Here is a 23774-nt window from a genome sequence, read left to right on the forward strand (position 1 = left end):
CGCGGGCCTCTCACTGTTGTGGCCTCTCCCATTGCGGAGCACAGGCTCCGGACGCACAGGCTCAGCGGCCATGGCTCACGGGCCCAGCCGCTCCGCGGCATGTGGGATCCTCCCGGACCGGGGCATGAACCCGTGTCCCCTGCATCGGCAGGCGGACCCCCAACCGCTGCGCCACCAGGGAAGCCCTCGTTTTTCTTTTTTAAAGCTCCCTAGAATACAGACATTTTGACACTTGTGAGTCACTAGGGAATGAGAGCTAAGAGTTTAGGGAAGTCTCGGTCTCTTTCTTGAAGAATTCACATATAGATTACTTAAAGCAGATAACCAAGTAAAGAGAGGAGAAAAAATAGTAACAGCTCAGAACACCCTTTCTGTAGAATTTAAGTTTTATGTGGTTCAACTTCACCAATAAGATTTTAATAAGTGAATCCTGCTAGATAGCATAGTGTGATTTATAAGCATCATAATATGCTCTTTGTGGCTTACTAGTAAAGACATTACATATAAAACAGAATAGCTCAACTTTTAAGAAATTGGACTTTGGGATAATTTCTTAATCATTACATTACAGTGTTATATGTAAATTCCTTTGTGCTTTAAATATATATGTTTTTGCTATCATTTTTATAATAATATGCATTTTGTATTAATAGATAAATGCCTGTCTTTAAGTCCTGAGATAAATGAAGATGAAAGCAATATGGGACAAAAGCTTCCCTGTGTACAGAACACAGATGACATTGTGGATCTATCCTCTAATGAAAAGGCTGAGAAAAGAACTGACCCTGCTCTTTCACCAAGGTATTTTATGTATCTTTACTCACTTTGTCTACATCTTCTATCAGTTACCAAAGGAGTAGGAAATCTCCACCTGTAATTGTGAATTTGCTTATTTCTCTTTTCAGTTCTATTTGTTTTTCTTCATGTCTTTTGAAGCTCTTTTGTTAGGTGTATACATATCTAGGATTGTTGTATCTTCTTGGTGAAATCACCCTTTTACCATTTGTGTGATATCATTCTGGTATTGCTCTTTGTTCTGATGATTGCTATGCCACTACAGTTTTCTTGTGGTTAATGTTTGCATGAGTTTATCATTTTCTATAAAGATTTTCTCTTGATTTTTGGTTTTCAGCAATTTGAATGTGATGTATCCTGCTGAGGTTTTTTTGTTTGTTTGTTTTTACTTGTAAAAAACACATAACATGAGATCTGCTCTTCTTACAAGTTTTTAAAATGTACAGTGTTGTTAACTATGAGCACAGTGTTGTACAGCAAATCTCTAGAACATTTTCATCTTGCATGACTGAAACTCTATATCTTTTGAACAGTAACTCTTTATTTCCTCCTTACCCCAGCCCCTGGTAACCACCATTCTACTTTCTATGAGTTTGGTTACTTTAGATACTTCATGTAAGTGGAATCATAAATATTTATCCTTCTATGAGTGGCTTATTTCACCTAGTATGATGTTTTCAAAGTTCATCCATGTTGTAGCATATGAAGGATTTCTGTTTTTATGGTCGAATAATATTCCATTGTAAGTATATAGCACATTTTGTTTATTCATTTATCTGTCAATGGACATTTGGGTGGTTTCCATCTCTTGGCTATTATGAATAATGCTGCAGTAAACATGGAACTGAAGATATTTCTTTGAGACCCTGTTTTCAGTTCTTATGGGTAGATACCCAGAAGGGAAATTGCTGGATCATATGATAATTCTGTTTTAAATTTTTTGAAGAGCCTCCATACTGTTTTTCGTTGTGGCTGCGTTTTACATTCCTACCCACAGTTCATAAGAATTCCAGTTTTTCCATACTCTTGCCAGCATTTATTATTTTCTGTTTTTCTAAAAAATTAATATATATATTTTAATTAATACATATTTTTAATTACATATATATTTTTAAAAAGTAATGTTAGTATAATATAACAGTTCCTAACAGGTGTGAGGTGATACCTCACTGTGGTTTTGATTTGCATTTCCCTGATGATTGTGATGTTGAGCATCTTTATTTTATTTTATTATTTATTTATTTATTTACTTTTGGCTGCGTTGGGTCTTCGTTGCTGCACGCGGGCTTTTTTTAGTTGCGGCGAGTGGGAGCTACTCTTCGTTGTGGTGTGCGGGCTTCTCATTGCAGTGGCTTCTCTTGTTGCAGAGCACGGACCCTAGGTGTGTGAGCTTCAGTAGCTGCAGCACGCGGGCTCAGCAGTTATGGCTTGTGGGCTCTAGAGCACAGGCTCAGTAGTTGTGACACACGGGCTTAGTTGCTCCACGGCATGTGGGATCTTCCTGGACCAGGGCTCAAACTCGTGTCCCCTGCATTGGCAGGCGGATTCTTAACCATTGCGCCACCAGGGAAGTCCCTTGAGCATCTTTAAATATTACTTGTTGGCCATTTGTATGTCTTCTTGTGGAGAAATGTCTATTCAATTCCTTTTCCAGTTTTTTAATTGAGTTATTTGTTTTTCTGTTACTGAGTTCTAGGAGTTCCTTTTATATTTTGGATATTAAGCCCTTATCCATTATATGGTTTACAAATCTTTTCTCCCATTTCATAGGTTGCCTTTTGACTCTTGATTGTTTCCTTTGCTGTACAGAAGGTTTTTGGTTTGATATAGTCCCACTTGTCTATTTTTACTTTTCCTGCCTGTGCCTTTTGTGTCATGTCCAAGAAATTATTACCAATACCAATCTTATGAAGCTTTCCCCCATGTTTTCCTTTAGGAATTTTATACTTTAAGGCATAACCTTTAATGCGGTGGGCCTGGGTTCAATCCCTGGTTGGGGAACTAAGATCCCACAAGCCACGTGGCATAGCTGAAAAAGAAAAAAATAAAAGGTGTTACCTTTAAATCTTTATTCCATTTTGAGTTGATTTTTGTGTATGGTATAAGGTAAAGGTCCAGTTTCTCTTTTTTTGCTTATGGATATCTAGCTTTCCCAGCATCATTTGCTGAAGAGATTATCCTTTTCATATTGTGTAGTTTTGGCACCCTGTCAAAGATCATTTGACTGGGTGCATGGGTCTGTTCTGTTCCATTGGTTGGCATGTACCCTCTTCTGAAAATTTTGATGAAAACCATTTATTCTCATGTAGAAAAATACCTATATGCACCTGTGCCAATTTATTCATACAATACAGAAGATTAATAATTTCTTTGAAGCCAAGCCATAGACCTCAGGCCCTTAACTTGCTGGGTGACAGACCTCTAAATTCTGACCTCAGAGACACAACTAATTTCATAGACTATGCACAAAACAATACTGATGACTTTTTTAGGGGGGAAAGCTACCCTGTAATGACTGTTAAAATACCAGTTGGTTTTGTAAAACAGTGAGCTGATTCTTATTCTAAAGCTAGAGTAATTAAAAGAGTGTGGTACTGGAAAAGGCCAGACAAATTGACTGAGAGGAAAATTGGATGTAGAATCTAGGAAGAGAAATTTAGGCATCATTTAGATGGCAGAGGTAGCATTAGAAATTAGTGGGAAAGACTGAATTAACCATTCATTAAATGGTGCTTAGATATGAAAAAGATAATAGTAGATCCCTATTTTACCCTATGCACTAACCTCCTCATAGATTAAAGGCTACATATATAAAGCAAATCTTTAAAACTTTTAGGAGAAAATGTAGAAAAATAGTTTTGTGATGTCAAGGATTTCTTAAGACATAAAAAGCACAAACTTTAAAGGATGAAATTGATAAATTCAACTGCAGTAAAATTAAATACTTCTGTTGACAAAAGGCTCCATGAAGAAAGTAAAAGGCAAGCTATTGATTGGGAGGTTTTATATGTAACATCTAGCCAAAAAAGAATATAGAAAGAGCGCTGGGAAAAGACAAACACCCAGTAGAAAAAAAGAACAAAAAAACAAAGCATGGCTGAATGTGAATTTGCGTTGAAACTGAGTGCTCGTTAGTACATGGCCATCATTTATATTATTGTTAGTTGAAGTATTTCCTAATGCAGCAGTCCTCTCTTTGCACGCTACAGCATTAACTGCAACTTGTGCATGTTGCAGCTGTGTCTTCGATTTCCATGGCTCTTGAGTAACACAGTACCATGCAAAGCAAAGACTGCCAATACAAAATTTTAATGAAAGATAATTCCTAAACATTACTATGATTTTACACATACATTTGATTTGTGAACCCCATGTAGTTATGAGTTTTTCATTTTGTGACTTCTTGAGCACTTTCCCTGTTCATTTGTGACTGTTATTATCTCCTAAGATACAGTGTTTTAATAACATGGTGCAAGGAGGATCATAGAGAAACCAAAATATCCATTTTGATTATTCCGTGATATGAAGGATCATCTTCCAGAGTTTTGGCTTTGTATATTTTAAAAAAATCTTTTAAATAATTAGTATAAAATGTGCATTACTAAGAGTTCTTTTCCCCTGATATATTTTCATTTCCGTAGTAGTCAACAAGATGCCGTATCAGTAGCAACTGAGACTTCAGAATCAAGCACTTCATATTTGCCTTCATCAGAAGGTGGAATTAGAGCATTGTGTGAGGTGAATAATGCTGAGAGTAGTTGTACAGAAGAAGGAAATGTTGACCTAAAAGATAAAGCACTGTAAGTATTTTACATGGTAGGATTTTAAAATTTGTTTTCAAAATTTTGATAATTTATTATCATTTAAAAAATGATAATAATGTTGCTTCCTTTAGGAATTAGGAGAGGACTGTAGACCATTTAATATGTAATTGTACTGTGGTCTTAGTGACATTAAGGTTTTTCACTTTATATTTCATTATGGAAAGATTATCTTAGTGATACGAGTTATAGCAAACTGGTAACTTACGATAAAATTCTAAAATAATTTGGAAGCCTAAATATTTGCTATGAGATTTAACTTTTACTTGGTTTGAGTTATTTTTCATACCTGTTGTCAAAGTAGTAGATTTTGATATTGATGACTTTAAAGAGATTATGTATTATGTTTTCTAGTATGAAAATACTGATTCAATTAATATCTTCACTAAAAACAGTAGAAGCACCACAAGAATCTCCCTTTGAAAAGATATCTCAGAAGTTCAGACTTTCTTTTTATCTCCTTCATAACTCCTCATGTGGGCTTAAAAGTTTAGTTTATGAATTCTTATTTTCAGTAAAGCATAGTCACATTGAGAATCAAACTTTTTTTTTAAAGATGATTTTTAAATTTATTTATTTATTTTTGGCTGCGTTGGGTTTTCGTTGATGCGCATGGGCTTTCTCTAGTTGCAGTGAGTGGGGACTACTCTTCCTTACGGCGCACGGGCTTCTCATTGTGGTGGCTTCTCTTGTTGCGGAGCACAGGCTCTAGGCATGTGGGCTTCAGTAGTTGTGGCATGTGGGCTTCAGTAGTTGTGGCACGCGGGCTCAGTAGCTGTTTCTTGCGGACTCTAGAGCGCAGGCTCAGTAGTTGTGGAGCACGGGCTTAGTTGTTCTGCGGCATGTGGGATCTTCCCAGACCAGGGCTTGGACCCTGTGTCCCCTGCATTGGCAGGTGGATTCTTAACCACTGTGCCACCAGGGAGGTCCCAGAGAATCAAACTTATTTTTTTTAATAAAAATTTAAACTAGTCTTTGGAATAGGCAATATATTCCTGTGGTTCAAACATCCAAAATTGTAAGAAGGTATAGAGTGAAGTATCCCTCCTGTCATGTCCCCATTTACTCTAACAAGTTACCAGTGTTATTTATTTCTTAGTCTTTCAGAGATTAAAAAAAAAAAAAGACATTAAAGCTAATACAAATACATAAAGTTTATATATATCTTACTCTTTTTAAAACTCTAATGGTAGCATAGTATAATACCATTTTGTAATTTTTTTATCTTATATCGTCATATCTTTACTTAAAGACCTTTATTCTTTTTTAGTTGCATAGTGTTCTGTTGTATGGATGAATCACACTTTATATTATCGGTGCCCTGTTGATGGCTATATATGTTGTTTTTACAAACAATGCTTAGAAACTTATACCTCTATCTATCACCTTTGTGCCAGTCTATTTGTAGGGAAAGTTCCTAAAATGAAATTGCTAGCCCAAAGGACACATTTGTATGTGAGTGTGTGTACATTTATACATTTATGATTTTGATAGATACTTCCAAAATGCTCTCCATAGGAGTTACTCTAGTTTATATTCCCACTAACAATGTAAGAAATGGCTCCCTACCAACAGTGTTATCAAACTTGGATTTTTGCTAGTCTTGATAGATTATAAAATAAAATAATATCACAGTATAGTATATATACCCCAGTCCTCCTTTTCTGACAGGGGTAGATAATTCTATTTTTTTCCCCTTCAGTTGCTTACTTAAAAATTTTCTAACCTAAGGAAAAGTCAAAAGAACAATGAACATCTGTATATAATTCCCCTTAGATTCTCTGATTCTTAATATCTTTTCACATTTGTGCTTGCTCACTCTACTTTTTTTTTTTTCAATCTTTTTTTTCTTTTTTTTTTTTGGCTGTGCTGTGCGGCATGTGGGATCTTAGTTCCCCGACCAGGGATCGAACCTGCACCCACTGCGTTGGAAACACAGTGTCTTAACCACTGGACTGCCAGGGAAGTCCAGCTCGCTCTACTTTTTTTTTTTTTTTTTGCGGTATGCGGGCCTCTCACTGTTGTGGCCTCTCCCGTTGCGGAGCGCAGGCTCCGGACGCGCAGGCTCATCGGCCATGGCTCATGGGCCCAGCCGCTCCGCGGCATGTGGGATCTTCCCGGACCGGGGCACGAACCCGCGTCCCCTGCAGCGGCAGGCAGACTCTCAACCACTGCGCCACCAGGGAAGCCCACGCTCTACTTTTAATTTGTACATTTCTTATTGGGAGTGAAGCTGAGCATCTCTTCACATTTAAAACCTATTTTTTTTTTGTTTTTTTGTGAGTTCATATCCTTTGTCCAGTTTTCTAATGAGTTACTGGTATTGTTCTGTAGGAGGTCTTTACATTTTAGAGAGGTTATTAGCCTTGTGATATGAGTTGTAAAACATGTTTTCTTGGTTTGTAGTTTGACTTATGACATATGTTTTGGCCATGTAAAAGTTTTTGATTTTTATGTTGTCAGATCTCTCTCCTTTTTTTTTTTCTTTTATGGCTCCTGATCTTTTAATCAAGTTTTAGAAAGGCTTACTCTACCTCAAAGTTACAAAAGAATTCATTCATGTTTTCTCTATGGTTTCACTTAAATCTTTGATTCATTTAGAATATATTGTGAGTACAGTGCAAGGAATGGAGCTAATTTTATTTTATTCCCCAGTATTACTAGTTTTCCCATCACCGTTAATTTAATTTAACATTTATTTTAAAAAATATATTATTTTTGTGGTCATCTTATTCTATTTTGAAATGACAGCTTTATTGTATACTAAAATCATGTATTTTGGAGTCATCATCTCAGTTTTCTTTTGTGTTTCATTTATCTGTTATTCATGTGTTAGTACCACAATATTTTAATTATTGCTGCTAAGTAGTATATTTTTAACATCTGATAAATTAGTTACCCTTCATTGCTCTTCTTGTTCAGTCTTCTTTGCTACGTTTATTGTAAATAAGCTTAAAGGAGTTCTTTTCTAGCTGTGAATGGATTTTTAAAGAATTTTCCAGAATTTCTTTTGAATATGCCTGCATGTTGGTACAATTTAAATAATGTTAATTTTCTAGGGAAACTGATCAAACAGAAAGTATTAAACCGAAGACAAGAGGACGACTCCAGAGACCTAAACCCAATTTATCAAGGGCAGTTGGGAAGAAATCAGTTCTTTCACAAGGGAAAACAGATGCAGAGAACAAGAGTTTACATACAGAAACTTCAGTTGAAAAGGTATGGAGTAAGAGACTTAATGGAGATTAAAATTATAAAGTATTTTTTCTAAATAGTTGGGAATAAAAATGTTTAACTTATAATTACAAAGTAATGTTACCAATAGTAAAGCCAAGATATGAGAACTTCAAACATTAATATTAAATTTGTCTTACTAGTCTCATGTTGTATACATTTTCTTTAGAATATAGGATATATCATTTCGAACATCCTTAGCAGTAACAAATATGTCTTTTGTTTACTTATATAAAATATTTATTCAAAATATTTTATATTAAATAAATAAAGCCTGTGCAATAATAAAATTATAACCACAACCCTCTTATCTATATACAGAATATTCCTTTGTTTGTCCTTCATAAACTTTATTTCTCTTTTTATGGAAGTAAACATTTTTGTAGTTTTTAGCCATATATAACATTTAAAACATTTTTCTCTGAAACTATCCATTTACCTTTCTTGGGGTTAATTGATCTTTTTAATGGCTGCATCAGGTTAACATTATTATTAATTTACCTAACCATTTCTCTAATGTTTAGGTTTTTTCCATTTTTTTAACCCTTGTAAATAAAAGCAAACAATTTTGTAAATAGGCAAAGAATAAATTTCCAGAGGTGGTGGGATTAATGTGCCAAAGTATTTTAAATATTTTTTGGCTCTTGTTAGGCATTGTCAAACTGTCAAAAAAAGGAATCTTGGGAATTCCCTGGAGGTCCAGTTGTTAGGACGCTTTTACTGCCTGGGCCCGGATTCGATCCCTGGTCGGGGAACTAAGATCCCACAAGCCCCGTAACCAAAAAAAAAAAAAAAACCAGAATCTGTTTACATTGCTTTAAGCATTAAATGAATGTTCCTGTTTCCTTATATCCTTGCCAGCATTATATTGTTAAAAATGTTTTATTTTTGCTAAAATAATTTTTTAAATTTTAGTCTTTTTTCCTCTTATGTGAAATCTTTTTAATCTTAATAATATAACTATATTATTATAATCTTATGAGATGTTTTTAAATTCTAGAAAATTGGGAAAATACAGATTCATGTAAAAGTTAAAACAAAAGTTAATTTTATTATCTATATGCAACCAACCTTTTAGACTATATCCTTCCAGCTTTTCTTTTACATTCTTGAGTAGTAGTATTAATTCACTTTTGTATCCTTCTCTGGTATTTTAACATTTCATAAATATATTTCCACATCATTAAATATCTTTTGAAAACATGGTTTTTAGTGACTTCATAATATTCTATCAATGGGTATAACTGAATTTATTTAACCGTTTATTCATTATTGGATATTTTGTCAGTTTGCAGTGTTTGCTGTTTTGCATAATGTTCCAGGGAACAACCTTGTACTTAAATCTTTGTCTAGATATTTGTTTAGAATAGAGTCTTAGAAATGATATTACTGGGTCAAAGAATATGAACATTATTAAAGTTCTTGATTCATGTTGGCAAAAGGCTTTCCAGAAAGGATATACCAATTTGTGCTTCTATCAGTGACGTATGAGATTATATGTTTAAAAGGTTCTCATCTGCCTTTATGATTTTAACAACTCTCTTTTAATAATTAGAAGTACAAAAAAGTGAAATTTTATTGTTTTAATTTCCATTTATTTATTTATTACAAAGTTTGAACTTTATGTTAAGTAGATTAAATATAAAAAATTAAATTCGTAGAATCATATGGAAAAGGATAAAATGAATACACTTGGTATTTCTGCAATGGAGACTAAAGAGAAAGAGAATCCAGAAGCTGACACTGCATCTAAGTAAGTATTTAGGAAATAGAATAAAAATAGTAACTCTTTGGAATGATTGTAATGACTTATTTTCTACCTAATGTCTGCATTTTATTTTCAGCTAGTGTATTTAAGTCCATTTTTAACTATAAGGATTGTTGAAACATTTTAATAATGATCTTTATGCTTGGTATTGTAGAAATAAATTATAGTATGGATCCACTGGTGAGCAATTACATTTCTCCCTCAACTTACTAACAAGATTTTAACAAAGTCTTGTTAGATGAATTATTGGTTAAGATATATGTTTCTGGATAATTTTATTTATAGCAAGGGGTTTCCAAAGGGAATATTTAGGGGAATTCCCTAGTGGTCCAGTGGTTAGTGCTCCATGCTGCTACTGCTGGGGGCACAGGTTTGATCCCTGGTTGGGGAACTACGATCTCACATGCTGTGCAGTGCGACCAGGAAAAAAGGGCGGTGGGGAATCTTTAACTTGGAGTAGAGATCTAGAATAGGCCTGCTCCAATATAAATCTGAACCAGTGGATTCTGGACTGTATGTTTATTCCATAATCTGTGTCCAGTGCCCTGGAGGTGTATGTACACAATGGTGTCCTGAGTGGGGAATAGTATTCCATGCTTGTCAGGTATAGATTTTTCCCATTTTGTGGTGACAATTTGATTTTAAAATGCTTTTTTTATAGTCATGCTTTTAGGACTATGTCTGTTCTAGAGGGTTAAGGTATAGAGGTGTGTGTTTCTTTGAGGGTGTTCTTAAAGACACTTGTGAATTATTATTATTATTTTAAACATATTTATTGGAGCATAATTGCTTTACAATGGTGTGTTAGTTTCTGCTTTACAACAAAATGAATCAGTTATATATATACATATGTTCCCATATCTCTTCCCTCTTGCGTCTCCCTCCCTCCCACCCTCCCTATCCCACCCCTCTAGGCGGTCACAAAGCACCAAGCTGATCTCCCTGTGCTATGCGGCTGCTTCCCACTAGCTATCTACCTTACGTTTGGTAGTGTATATATGTCCATGCCTCTCTCTCGCTTTGTCACAGCTTACCCTTCCCCCTCCCCATATCCTCAAGTCCATTCTCTAGTAGGTCTGTGTCTTTATTCCTGTCTTACCCCTAGGTTCTTCATGACATTTTTTTTTCTTAAATTCCATATATATGTGTTAGCATATGGTATTTGCCTCTCTCTTTCTGACTTACTTCACTCTGTACGACAGACTCTAGGTCTATCCACCTCATTACAAATAGCTCAATTTCGTTTCTTTTTATGGCTAATATTCCATTGTATACATGTGCCACATCTTCTTTATCCATTCATCCGATGATGGACACTTAGGTTGTTTCCATCTCCTGGCTATTGTAAATAGAGCTGCAATGAACATTTTGGTACATGACTCTTTTTGAATTATGGTTTTCTCAGGGTATATGCCCAGTAGTGGGATTGCTGGGTCATATGGTTGTTCTATTTGTAGTTTTTTAAGGAACCTCCATACTGTTCTCCATAGTGGCTGTACCAATTTACATTCCCACCAAGAGTGCAAGAGTGTTCCCTTTTCTCCACACCCTCTCCAGCATTTATTGTTTCTAGATTTTTTGATGATGGCCATTCTGACTGGTGTGAGATGATATTTCATTGTAGTTTTGATTTGCATTTCTCTAATGATTAGTGATGTTGAGCATCCTTTCATGTGTTTGTTGGCAGTCTGTATATCTTCTTTGGAGAAATGTCTATTTAGGTCTTCTGCCCATTTTTGGATTGGGTTGTTTGTTTTTTTGTTATTGAGCTGCATGAGCTGCTTATAAAGTTTGGAGATTAATCCTTTTTCAGTTGCTTCATTTGCAAATATTTTCTCCCATTCTGAGGGTTGTCTTTTGGTCTTGTGAATTATTTTGTATTCCAAATGGTTTACTTATTTATACCTGGGAGAAGAGAATACTGAAGACAAGCATGTATGTGATATACAAGTAATCTGACTTCAGAATAACCATTGATTTTATTCCTTTGTAATTACTCTAGTTTGAGTGAAAAAATTTGTCTGCAGGAAGATGATCAACTAAAGGCTTTCAGACCTGCACGCCTAATGAGGGGCTTATTGCAAAGGCCAAAGCCAAATGTAGGTAAAGCTGCTGAAAGAAAAGAAACTGTTACATCACAGGAAAAAATTGGGGCCAGTGTAGAAAAGAATGAAAATGAGTCCTGTATCGATAGAGATGTAAGTACTCTGATGCCCTCCAGTTTTTTGTTAAACAAATACATAAGCCTCCTTTCATCCCCCGTTTTAAACAGCAATACTGTATACAATTATGTATATTGTTCTCTAAATTTAATGCCCAAATCTCATAGCCAGCAGCTTTGCTAATTGTGAAGGCACTTAGCTCTCTGCTCTGTGGATTTTAAGCATTTATATGATGAATCATCTGCTTTCACCTTACTCATGTTTGGACTTGCCTTCCCCCATCACTCAGCAGGTGTTTGAATTCTACTTCCTTTCTGAAAATATAGCTATGTATATGAATTTTAATACTGACTTAAACAAAATAAAATGTTAAAAGCTCCCTACTAAAGTATTCCAACAACAAAGATGATAAATTTTAGATTATTTACATAGTAACTGGTCTTTCTGATAAGAGTAAGAGTTGGCATGATTTGAGATTTGAATTTCTTCTATTATGATTCCCAGGGTCTATAATGTGATTGTAATAATCAAAAAGATTTAGAAAGTTAGACCCCAAGGGATAATTTTAACAGATCAGACTGAAGCAGTTACTTGCTTTCTGATTAGGAGGAAAAGAATGGGGGCTTTGAGATGAGGTAAAGGTGTGGCTTGTGAAATTTCCTATATCTAAAGAACAAACATTAAAAAGTGCCCCTTAGGGAATTCCTTGGTGGTCCAGTGGTTAGGACTCCGTGCTTCCACTGCAGGGGGCCCGGGTAAGATTCCGCAGGCTGCATGTCGTGGCACCACCCCACACCCCTGTCAAAAAAAAGTGTCTCTTGAGTATCATTTTATAATTTTGAAATGTTTACCATTTTCCTTGTACTCAAGTCATACATAATTTTCAATGAAGTCTTTTATAAATGTGTGTTACATTGTGAGACCTAAAACTTTTTTAAAAATGTGTTTGTTATTAAGACTCCTGAACAAATAGAAGATCAGGCATTTAAAAATTTTGATTGTGAAGACATCACATCACAATCTGAAAAAAAAGATTCTTCTTTTCAAAATGTGCAGTCAGATGAGCCCAAGGTGCTTAATGAATGTCTGAGGTAAGCATCATCTTATTAATGATATAATAGTTGAATTATGTGTAAAGTTTTAGAAATTCTTAATCATTTTTTAAAAATAGCAAATCAGACTGATTTTGTTATCTGTATATCAAGTTACATAATATTTACAAGTGTAAATTCACCTTTCAAGGCAGTTTATGTCATTGCCTTCGTGTTGATTTCTCACTTTTTGGTGTTTTGATGAATTGATTTACCCATCGCAAATTAGACCTTGAGTTAACATGGGTAGTATTATCACTTCACATGCATAGGAAATTACATGTTCATATCCAGATGTGAAAATGTTTAATATTTGTTTCTTTGGGATTAGATTGATTAGATTGTTTCTTTGGGATTAGATTGATCACATATTACCTTTATTTAAGGTTTATGTAAATTTTAAGTAAAACTCATACTTCGCATAGCCAAAGCTCTCTGAATTTGTTGTTTCCCCTCTGCAGGATATTAAACCAGATCAACGGAATTATTAGTGTGCTTTTAAAACTTTTTTCCTTTTGGGAATATTCAATGCACAAAAGTACTGAGAACAGAATAACAGACTCCCATGTACCTACTATCTAGTTTCAACAATTATTTATACTTTACCAATCTTTACATTTAATTTTCTTTTTTTTTTTTGTGGCATGTGGGCCTCTCACTGTTGTGGCCTCTCCCGTTGCGGAGCACAGGCTCCGGACGCGCAGGCTCAGCAGCCATGGCTCACGGGCCCAGCCGCTCCGCGGCATGTGGGATCTTCCCGGACCGGGGCACGAACCCGTGTCCCCTGCATCGGCAGGCGGACTCTCAACCAATCTTTACATTTAAAGTCTGGCCTATTGTATACTTTATTACAGCTGTATGAGCCTGTTTAAATACTACCCAACCTGAGAGTGAAAGCTAGGTTTCCTGAACTACTCAAAAGATCTTTATTAGAAGACAGAAGAATTCCTTTATTCCTCTCTTCTTTCTCTATTCCTTTGTACCCCCTCCCTACACCCCCAACCTATTTTACTTCTGTGCCACACAAACTCTGGGTAGAAGCCTGTACAACTGCATTACTGCATTGTTGCATATCTCTGATACAAATATTAATTACAGATACCTGACAATTTGGATATTTTGTTTGTATTTTTTTAGTTTAAACCAGCCTCCATTTTCATGTGGCTTAGTAGAAAACCAAGTTTTCCCTGAGTGGCCTTTGGGTTTTAGAACCCTGCTGGATTGTTCATAACTAATATCCAGTCTGATATCAACAACTTTCCTCTCCAAAGGCAGTGACCTTTCTGGCCTTTGAATCTCCAGTATTCACAGAAACAATTCTAAGATTCTGTGTTTTATCAAATCATATTCCTGTTTATATCCAGTAGGCAGTTTCCCTCCTCCCCAGTCTCAAACACTTTGAACTGTTCAAGATGCTATGTAAGAAACTGAAAGAAGAGAAATATCTACACAAGAAAAGGGCCTCAGAGGTCAAAATCTTAACCAGTCACTAAGTGCTCTTTCATTCATTTGTATATTTTTATTGGTTGTACTTTCTATTATTATGATAAAGCACAAAGGAGAGCATGCTGCTGCTGTTTTGAAGAACAAGGTGCTTATACTAGATAGTGATTGTTGTGTGCCCAGTAACATTCAACAGACTGCAAAATGTTGTTGTTTATTTACTCTTTTCTTTCATTCCCACAATGTATTATGAAATCACAAGCTTTTAGAGAAGTGACTGTACAGGAAATCTCATTTTTAATTGTTTTTAAAAAGTGAGGAGGGGCAGACCTAGTTTTTAGTCATAAGACTGTACCTTATTCAAATTATACCTCCACCCAGCTATTTGAGATCCTGGTTAGTTCTGGCCATATAAATGAGTTCTTTAACTCTTTCAGCAAGACATATGTCTGGATAAAGGAGAGTAGGAGCAAAAAGGTAGGAATAGCAGCCACAGATTGGTCTAGCTCCGATGTAGAGGACTTGGAGAGTCTTTCTCAGCCAGTATTTGCCAAGGTTGATATGGATGACAATTAGAAAGAGACTATTTAGGCCTGATTAGCTGCTACTCTAACTGACCTTATTGATAGATTTCTCTGTATATATGTCTCTATGTAATAAATATACTTAATTTTTTAAAAAATTTACTGTAATTTCCAAGGATAGAATTTTTTCTCTACTTTAATTTTTAAATTTTGCCCAGAGGTTCCTGGTGCTTCATTAATTTTTTTTTTTTATTTGAGAATTCCTGGTTTTTCAGTAGTGACTTCTCAACCATATCTCTTCAGTTGGCAGTCTAGTTTACAATTTGATTGTGTATCTTTTTTTTTTTTAAATAGCATTCAAGAGGATAATAAAGCAAATAAACAAGTTCAAATTCTGAAGACTCGATTTCAGAAACCAAAGCCAAATATAAGAAGAAGAACTGGAAGAAGAGAAATTTTCTCAAAGGAAGAAGAGGTACCAAAGGAGGTTCTTGCCTCTGAGGAGATGACAACAGCTTTGAGAGAAACTGCAAGATTGGAAACCTCACCAAGGGAAAAGGTACCTGTGGAGACTAATACTGCTAAGGAAATGGAGTCAGATTTAAAAGAAACTGAAAGGAAAGATATCTCTCCCAGGGAGAAAATACCAGAAATGATTGATGTCACTGTGGAAATGGAGACAGATTTGAGAGAGACTGGAAGAGAGATTTTCCCAAGGGAGAAGATAACAAAGGTGACTGATGCCACTGAGGAAAGAGAGACAGATTTGGAAGAGACTGAACGAAGAGAAATATCCCTACAGGAAAATGCCCCAGAGGAGGTCGATACTATTGGTGAAGTGAAGACAGGTTTGAAAGAAACTGGAAGAGAGATTTCCCCGAGGGAGAAGATACCGGAGATGATTGATGCCGCTGAAGAAGTAGAGACAGATTTAGAAGAAACTGAAAGAAGAGAAATACCTACACAAGAAAAGGCCTCAGAGCTCAAAACTATAGATGATGAAATGGAGACAGATTTGAACAAAATTGGAATAGAAATTTCCCCAAGGGAAAAGGTACTAGTGGGGATCAGTGCCACAGGGGAAAGGGAGATTGATTTGGAAGAAACTGGAAAAAGAGACATTTCCCTGATGGAAAAGGTATCAGGAAAGATGACTGCCATTGAGGAAACAGAGGCAGATTTGAAAGAAACTGGAAGAGAAATTTCCTTTAGGAAAAGCCGATCAGAAGAGATCAGTGCTTCTGAGGAAAAGGTGGCAGATTTGGAAAAAACTGGAAAAATAGACATTTCTCTAAGGGAAAATGAACCAGAGGAGACTGGGACCTCAAGACAAACTGAGACAGATTCATTGCAGAGGGGTAGTAGTGACTGCAGTGCTGTGCCTTCACTAAATATTAAAGTATGTATTTTTCTGTCCTTTAAAAATATTTTTTGAATACTTTTTCAGAGAGAAAAATATCAAAATAATTCCAGGATTATTGCCCTTAAGTCCAACAACATTTAAAGTCTCTAAAAGCATAATGTCTTTCCCAGCCCTAAATTCTGTGTTTCAGGACCTTAAAGAAATTATATATTCTTTCTTTTTTAATAATTGAAAACATTTTATAATTGTAGAAAAGTTACTGTTCTTAATGTCAGTTTAAAGTTACTCTTAGATAAAAGAAATACAAGAGATTGGACTGAATTTGTGCTAATTCTAGTATGAACATACCCTGGAATTATTTCTTTTGACCATATCTGTATCAGTTTTTCTCTTTATTTCCTGTTCCACCCCACTTCACTCCACTTTTAAAAGTTCATCTTATTAAAAGTTTCCAGTTAATTGAAGTTGAAGCAATTCTAACATTTTCCAGTTTTCTAACTTTTTTTTGGATAGGTAATGGCATTTGTAGTTTGGAAAAAACATATAATAATATGCAATATAGAAAGAAGAGTTTTCCAAATTCTGTGTTTTAGCATTTGTAAATTAAATTTTATTTTACTTAAAAATTAAAACCCCCCAAACTTCTGGATTTTTAAAAACAGTGTGAAGAATATAGGCTTTTGTTTGAAATGTATGACATGCTTAAGGAATATTTTATATGTGCTGATTTATTTCCAGGACATTAGCAGTGAAGTACAATCCGTGGTGGATGTATCTGTAGAAGAAAAAAGAAATTCTGAAAAGGAAATATCAAGTCAGTTGAGTCATTTGAACATTTCTTCGCAGACTTCTGAACTTGATAAAATAGAAGACCAGAGGATGCGATCTCCAGATGTTCCAGAGCAGTTTTCAGATATTAATTTAAGGTACAAGTATATAGGTCTGTGTGCTTGTAAAGAGGAAGCATATAAAGTTATATTTGCAGATTATGTTAAACTAAATAAGGTTTTAAGACATATCATCTATAGCATAGTGTTGAAAATTTTAAGCTGGTTTGGGGAAGACTGGGAGAGATTTGAGGTCCTTCTGACAGTAGATTGTGAGAATTACTAACATACAAAATTGTGTACAACACATACTTTTAAGTCAGTGCAGGTGTGACAAACCTGTATTTTCTTTGTGCGAAGATGATATAATTCCTAGGCTTATACCTGGATTGTACCACTCATGTTTTTCAGGATCTACCAAATAGTCTGATCTGTTTTCCTGTTAAGAATTAGAATTAAATATTTACTGCCAGTCTCTAAGGTTGTGCTAAGACTCCGCTCCCACTGCCCCTTCATTTCATCCTAAAGCTTGATAATCCTTGTTCCAAAAGCAAATCTCTTCCTCAAGAACAGAAGCCATTTGAAGTGAAACCAGCACCTTTTGTGAGAAGTAGATTCAAAAGACCAAAACCAAACTTAGCAAGAGCAGCTTCAAAAAGAGAGACTATAGAAGCAGAAAAACATGCACTTGGGAAGAAAGTGGAAGCTGATAAAAAAGGGACTGTTGTGATACAGCAGAATGGGGAACAAATGAGAACTCTCCCTTCTCAACGTGTGAGTGTTATTTAAGATGGAGGTTTTCTGTTTTAGTTATTATAATTACTAAGGTAAAACACTTGGAATTAAAAATTCATAAATATTTCCTTATGTAACTTTTGCTGTGTGTGATATTGGTGCTGTACTTAATGTATCTCATTGTTCCATGTGGTTTGTATAAGAATCTTGAATCTCTGATGGTGGGCAAATGTGTCATGGAAAGGATTTTAAGAGGCCCAGGCTCTAGTTCAAGTCCTGACCTTTATTCATTATGTGACCATAGCTAAATGATGCAACTAGTTTCTTCACAGGAAAAATGAGAATGAGAGTCTATCTTTATTTCACTCTGTTGTGAAGGTGAAATAAAAAGTTAAAAGCTTTATATGAGTTAAAAGGAGATTATTTTATTTACTTGATTAACTTGGTCTATAAGAGATTAAGATGTGTGATACAGCATCAAAAACCTTGAAATGAAACGTTAACACTCATAAGTTGAGCGTTTAAACATACGAAGTACTTTTTGAATTAAAGTTCTTCTTTTACATCTTAGCTCAGTTCTTACTGTGCTTGAACATTTGTACTTTTTCCTCCTAATCTTATGTTTAAAAAGGATAAATCATGGGAATTCCCTGGTGGTCCAGTTGTTAGGACTCTGCACTTTCACTGCCGAGGGCCTGGGTTCAGTCCTTGGTTGGGGAACTAAAATCCCACAAGCTGCGAGGCATGGCCAAAAAAAACAAAAACAAAAAACCCACCACTTTCATTTATTTATTTAATTTAATTTAACTTAATTTAATTTAATTTAATTAATTTATTTTTTGGCCATTCCATGTGGCATGTGGGGTCTTAGTTCCCTGACCAGGGATTGAACCTGTGCCCCCTGTGGTGGAAGCACAATCTTTTTTTTTTTTTTTTTAAATTTATTTTTTTGGTTGCATTGGGTCTTCGTTGCTGCGTGTGGGCTTTCTCTAGTTGCGGTGAGCAGGGGCTACTCTTCGTTGTGGTGCGTGGGCTTCTCATTGCGGTGGCTTCTCTTGTTGCGGAGCACGGGCTCTAGGTGCACAGGCTTCAGTAGTTGTGGCACGCAGGCTCAGTAGTTGTGGCGCACGGGCTTAGTTGCTCTGTGGCATGTGGGATTTTCCTGGACCAGGGATTGAACCCGTGTCCTAAGCGCAGAGTCTTAACCACTGGACTGCCAGGGAAGTACCCAAAATCACGTTTTATTGATTATTTTAAATGATTATAAAAATTGCAAATTGGGAAAAATATATCATCTAAAAAGTTAGAGTCCTTTATAATATTCCATCTTTCCCTCCCAAGTTAGTCCATCTCTCCCTCCCAAGTTAGCAATTTTAAATATGTCCACCTAAACTTTTCTGTATAGATACTTATTTATATAAATAATAAAATGTGCGGGTATTTATTTTCATTGTTTTACAAAAATGGCATCATATCCTGCCTTTTTTTTTACTAAACACAGTATTGTGAACATCTTTTTTTTTTTTTTAATAATTTATTTATGGCTGTGCTGGGTGTTCGTCGATGCACACGGGCTTTCTCTAGTTGTGGCGAGTGGGGGCTACTCTTCGTTGCGGTGCAGGGGCTTATTGCGGTTGCTTCTCTTGTTGCAGAGCATGGGCTCTAGGCGCATGGGCTTCAGTAGTTGTGGGCTCAGTAATTGTGGCACACGGGCTTAGTTGCTCCGCAGCATGTGGGATCTTCCCGGACTAGGGCTCGAACCCGTGTCCCCTGCATTGGCAGGCAGATTCTTAACCACTGCGTTACCAGGGAAGTCCATGAACATCTTTTTGGATCAGTATATAGAAATTAAACTTCTTTTAAATGACTCTGTACTGTTTCATTGTAAAGAAATTATAATTTATTCAGTTCCCTACTGATTTGTCTTGTTTCCAATTTTTTGTTTTTCCTTTTCTTTTTCTTTCCTTTTTTGGGGGGCTATTATATTGCTGTAATAAATATCCTTGTGTATAATTTTCTAGATAGTTATTTGAGTGTTTTTATAAGATATATTTCTAGAAGTAGAATTGCTGGAAATTAAAATTCTTGATAGATAGTGCCCTGTTGTCTACAAAGACCATATCAGTTTATTTTTCTAACAGTTTATTAAAGTTTCTATTTCCCTATACTTTTACCAACCCTCGATGAAATTTTTTTTTTCTAATCTACCTTCTAGGATGTGGCTTCCCTAATGGCATCAACAGAAAAAGACAAATCAGATCACAGTCAAGAGGAGGCTGTGATATTACCATATGTACAGACTGAAAAGGACCTTTCCCCTTCGAGTTCTTGTGAACCTATAGAGGAGACTCAGTCTACACAAGCCCAGGAAAAGGAGTTAGTTGTCTCTATGGGGTAAACAGTGATAGTTTTATTAAAATCTAAAATAGGAGAATTATTTCAAATAGTTCTTCATTTTTTTTTAAGAAATGTGTTAATGTATTTTGAAAGTGAGTATCAAGAATACTTGGTTTATTTTTATTCATATGGCCTAAAATACAAAATCAGGTTGAGTTCAACACCTTTTAACACTTGCCTGCTTATATTCACTGTTAGCTGCTTAAGATCTTATACAAAGCAATGCATTTAAAAATATATGTATATAAGGTATGTATTCATTACCTTTTTAAAAATTGTAGTAAGATACATATAACATAAAATTTACTATTTTAACCATTTTTAAGTGTACAGTCCAATGGCATTAAGTACATTCACATCGTTGTACACCATTACTACCATTCATCTCCAGAACATTTTTCTTCCCAAACTGAAACTCTGTACCCATTAAACAATAACTTCCCATTCCCCCTACCTCCAGTCCCTGGCAGCCACCATTGTGCTTTCTATTACTATGAATTTGAATATTGTAGGTACCTCATATAAGTTCAGTACCTTTTGAGAACTGAAATAACTATTTTTTTATAAAATGAGGTATAATCAGAAAGTAATTTAATTTTCCTTTAATGTACAAAATATTTTTACAGAGTTTATTTGATTCAAATTTTATATTTTTATAGTAGTTTTCATCTTTTTACAATCAAGCTTTCTCTCTTTTCTCCTGTCCCCTTTTCTAGGACTTATCATACAAACACTTGCGAACAAGAAATGAAGGAAAGTGCTATCCAAACTGCTCCACCAGTAAGGGGCCGACTTCAGAGACCCAGTCCAAACTTAAGAAAGGTTGGACAGAGGCAAGTAATAGAAAAAAATGAAGCCAAAGAAACAATTAAGGAAGAAAGGACACTACAAAAAGATGAAACTAAAAAATTCCTGACTGTGGTGAGTTATTGCTATGTAATTAAATCAAGCCTTTTAATGCATATTAAAATATCAAATGGTAGCTCAGACTTGGCTTAGAATATAGGCATCTGATACTTACTCTACTTCATACATAACGTGGCTAGTTTTGTTTCAGATTTACCATTGTAGATTTTTTTTAATGAAAATAGATTTTTTTTTCCTAACTAATGAACCTATTCATTGTGAAAATGTTCAATCAATACAAAATAATATAATAATTACCCTTAGTCTCACCACTCTGAAGTAACCACTGAAAACCTTTTGACATATCTTACCGGATATATCTTCATGCATGCATGTGTGCATACTCATGTAAATTTAAATAATAAAATCATTGTAGTCATGTTATTTTGTGACTTACTGTTTTTCACTTATTATATTAAGTGGCTTTCCATGTCATGAAATATGGAGATACATCCTTTTTAACTGCTGTGTAACATACTGCTATTTGGAATGACGGTTTAATCTCTTATTGATGGATCTTTTGATATTAGAAACAAATCTAAGTAGTTTAATGCCCATTTCAACAGATCTTGTTTTTCTGTCCTTTTCTCTACCAAGGGAAAATCTACATTTAAAATAAAGTGATTGTAATCCTTATTTGAACCCCCCCCCCCAAATTAAAAAAAACACATTGAACTTTTTGGGAGGGAGGTTCACAACAGATGGTTATTGTAGTTTTTAAAGCATTATGTGAACATATTACTGCAGTAATCTTTGAAACTTTCTCTGTGAATAGGAAATTTTGTTTTGGGCAGCAAAACATGAACATTGCATACTCAAGTTTGAGACTTCATTTTAAAAAACTAAATAGCTTTCTTTTTTATTATTAATTAATTTATTTATCGCTGTGTTGGGTCTTCGTTGTTGCGCATGGACTTTCTTTAGTTGCAGCGAGCAGGGGCTACTCTTTGTTGTTGTGCACGGGTTTCTCATTGCGGTGGCTTCTCTTGTTGTGGAGCATGGGCTCTAGGCGCATGGGCTTCAGTAGTTGTGGCACACAGGCTCAGTAGTTGTGGCTCGCGGGCTCAGTGGTTGTGGCTCACAGGCTGTAGAGTGCAGGCTCAGTAGTTGTGGCACATGGGCTTAGTTGCTCCGCGGCATGTGGGATCTTCCTGGACCAGGGATTGAACCCGTGCCTCCTGCATTGGCAGGTGGATTCTTAACTACTGTGCCACCAGGGAAGTCCCTAAATACCTTTCTTAATGATTAAAATATTTTAGGAGGTATGTTCTGTTGTTAAAAAAAAAAAACTAATATAGTTTTGCATTTCAGCCAAATTCTCAAATTGCAATGGAAATTGAAGTTGTATCCTCCAAAGTTTCAGAAGGCAGAATGTATGAAAACCAGAGTCACGTTCTTTTAGAAAACCTTCATGTTAACAAAATAAATGTTTCAGATGAAAAGACGAGGTGAGTTTGCTTTTAATCAGAAAAGCATAAAACTTTTCAAAGATAAAGGTTGGATATTTGAATAATCGATTTTATGTAATTTCACATTTAGTAAGTTTTATGAAAGAAAAAAGTAATTATGAAACTAGAATAGTTTAAATCTGCTGAACAGCAAAGGGGGCCAGTGTGAAACAGGGGAAGAGAGGAAGAGTCGTAGATATATGACAGGTAAAGCCTGAGTGGGGGTAGCGCAGATTATATAGGATCATTCTAAGGATTTTGAGTTTTACTCTAATTGAGCCTTTAAAGACCAGTGACCTTTGAGGTCAGCATTTCCTAATGCCTTCATTTATAATTAATTGACTTTATGAATCTGGAGGATTTAAATGGCTTGCTCAAAGTAACATTGGCAGTTTAGTTTTTAAACTTAAGTTTTCAGGATTTATGACTTTAAGACTAGCAAATTCCTATAGTTTATAGGCAGAGCTTCCTGAAAGAAACTTTACATGTTTCAAGAGATTTTATGCTCAGCCTTTGCATTTTTAATGAGCAAGATCTAACTTTCAAATTTCCTGTATAGAAACCCATTACTCACCCACCGCTCTTTTTAAAATCTTTTCTGTTTATGAAGTTTATTCAAGCTTTTAGCTTTATCATGACTGATACTTCCTTCAGAGTATATATTCTGCATACTTTTAAGTTAGCTTATTCTTATGTCCAGCAGTTTCTTACCCCCTTTTAACCCCAGTAGCACATTGAGCTTATATATATGTGTGTATATATATATATATAATATATATATAATATATATATAATATATATATATTATTCTTAAGTACCATTGTAGAATCACACTTGATTGTAAGTAGCTTATACTTAAGTTAAATATAACATGTTTTCCCAAATACATTAGCCTACACTGGAATGTATTAACCAGCATCATTACTTTGTTAGAACTTCCTGTGAACTTCCTTGGTATTTCACTGCTGGAAGAACTTAGCAGGATTGGAACGTTTGGAAATGTAACTAACTACTTTCTCTTGTAGGTAATTTATTACAAATATTACTTAAGATTAGTCTTTAATACAGATCTTTCAGAGAACTTATGATCGATACTTACAGACCCAATTTTTCTTTATAAGTATCCAGATTTATATTAGTTTTAAACTTGCTAATTCAGATCCTTGCCAGTTATTAAATATTTTCCAGGAAACCTTAAGGCAGCTGTTTGTGTTGCCTTGGGAGCTATGGCTACTGTATTGAATGTTAAAACCTTGTCTT

At 35.2% G+C, this 23774-nt stretch overlaps 1 protein-coding gene across 2 annotated transcripts in view; it reads left to right on the top strand.

Annotated features, from left to right (window-relative positions):
• BDP1 (BDP1 general transcription factor IIIB subunit) overlaps positions 1 to 23774 on the top strand; it is an 88108-nt gene that overhangs the window by 25633 nt on the left and 38701 nt on the right. For both annotated transcript variants that reach the window (XM_082650246.1, XM_082650247.1), the window contains exons 11-22: positions 654 to 801; positions 4437 to 4595; positions 7676 to 7835; positions 9512 to 9603; positions 11621 to 11816; positions 12738 to 12871; positions 15193 to 16237; positions 16940 to 17127; positions 17580 to 17802; positions 19979 to 20157; positions 20877 to 21081; positions 22378 to 22514. In XM_082650246.1, the coding sequence (XP_082506372.1) occupies positions 654 to 801; positions 4437 to 4595; positions 7676 to 7835; positions 9512 to 9603; positions 11621 to 11816; positions 12738 to 12871; positions 15193 to 16237; positions 16940 to 17127; positions 17580 to 17802; positions 19979 to 20157; positions 20877 to 21081; positions 22378 to 22514 (2866 nt within the window). The remainder of the gene's footprint in view (positions 1 to 653; positions 802 to 4436; positions 4596 to 7675; positions 7836 to 9511; positions 9604 to 11620; positions 11817 to 12737; positions 12872 to 15192; positions 16238 to 16939; positions 17128 to 17579; positions 17803 to 19978; positions 20158 to 20876; positions 21082 to 22377; positions 22515 to 23774) is intronic.

Source organism: Grampus griseus (assembly GCF_964374135.1).
Source record: "Grampus griseus genome assembly, chromosome: 3".
Taxonomy (NCBI): domain Eukaryota; kingdom Metazoa; phylum Chordata; class Mammalia; order Artiodactyla; family Delphinidae; genus Grampus; species Grampus griseus.